This window comes from Atta cephalotes, assembly GCF_000143395.1.
Source record: "Atta cephalotes unplaced genomic scaffold scaffold00033, whole genome shotgun sequence".
NCBI lineage: Eukaryota > Metazoa > Arthropoda > Insecta > Hymenoptera > Formicidae > Atta > Atta cephalotes.
Genome location: NW_012130097.1, coordinates 1,630,881 through 1,632,025, shown reverse-complemented (window position 1 = coordinate 1,632,025; position 1,145 = coordinate 1,630,881). Strand labels below are relative to the sequence as shown.

The following is a 1,145-nucleotide window of genomic DNA, read 5'->3' as shown; positions in this document are numbered from 1 at the left end:
ATAGCCTCGTTGATGAGATAACTATGTTTTGCATGTTATTACGTAAGTTATCTAAAACTGTCATAACAATGCTATTTCGGATGAACTACAATTATTAATTGGACAATTATGATTATTACAATTATGATTATAAGTTATATAATGTGTTTTTTGAAAGCATTTTCATGTATTTTGTAAAAAAGATATTTTGTAAAATAGCAAGCAGTCATTGTTTTCACTCGTATTTGTGATATACGTGTCTACAGTACAGTTTAACCATACTATTTTATCGCAACCTAAAAAGTCACAACAGACTTAGTTATCAAAAAACACACATATATTCAAAAATTTAGTAATTTGCACAATTTATTGTATTTCATAAACAAATACAATTTGTTGTAAATATCAAAGTGGAACATTAGGATAATCTACAAAAATAGAGAAACTATTGAATGCGTCAGTGCAATATTTTTCTAAAAATCTGTTAAAAGTTGTGATATTTTAACAATATCTTACTATATCTTTGTTTTGACTATATTAAAGAGACTGTAATTGCAGAAAAGGTAAAACAATAACTCTGCAGTAAGTATCTTTACAATAAATATTTTATTAAACGAATCTATGCAATATTTCTCTTGGTATTCGAAATTCTAATCGCCAAGACAAACTCATATCTCGACAGCAAATCCTGTTCTATACTCTGAGCAGCAAAACATCATTGTTTATAAACTATTCGTTACGGTAAAAAATGGGACATTCTCTGTTTGTCTTACCAATTCTGTTCACCGCAATTGTGAGCTTTGGACTCGAAGTAAATATTGTTCATAAATGGAAACATTGTCAGTACGAATGAGAAAGTGAACAGCAGAAGGAAGATGCGATAAGTTCTAGCGCTTACAGCTCCTATGAGCATATTTATCGATGCAAAAAGAGTAAATAGTAAGTTGGTAACAAATTATTTGAAAAAATTGAAAAGATTTTGTTGAAAAATATTAATATTTTTATTAACGAAAATTTAACTTTTAATTAAATAAATATAATTAAATTAGGATTATTATTTTATTTTATATATATATATACGTACACATATATAAATACACATATAAATACATGTGTGTGTGTGTGTGTGTGTGTGTGTGTGTGTGTGTGTATGTGTGTGTGTGTGT

The 1,145-nt window shown here is 27.4% G+C and overlaps 1 protein-coding gene across 1 annotated transcript in view; it reads left to right on the top strand.

Moving 5' to 3' along the window:
• Nucleotides 1–727: 727 nt before the first annotated feature.
• The window catches only part of LOC105621363 (major royal jelly protein 4-like), a 966-nt gene continuing 548 nt past the window's right edge, over nt 728–1,145 (top strand). Inside the window, 2 exon segments of the mRNA XM_012202828.1 lie at nt 728–885; nt 887–918. Coding sequence (XP_012058218.1) covers nt 728–885; nt 887–918 — 190 coding nt within the window.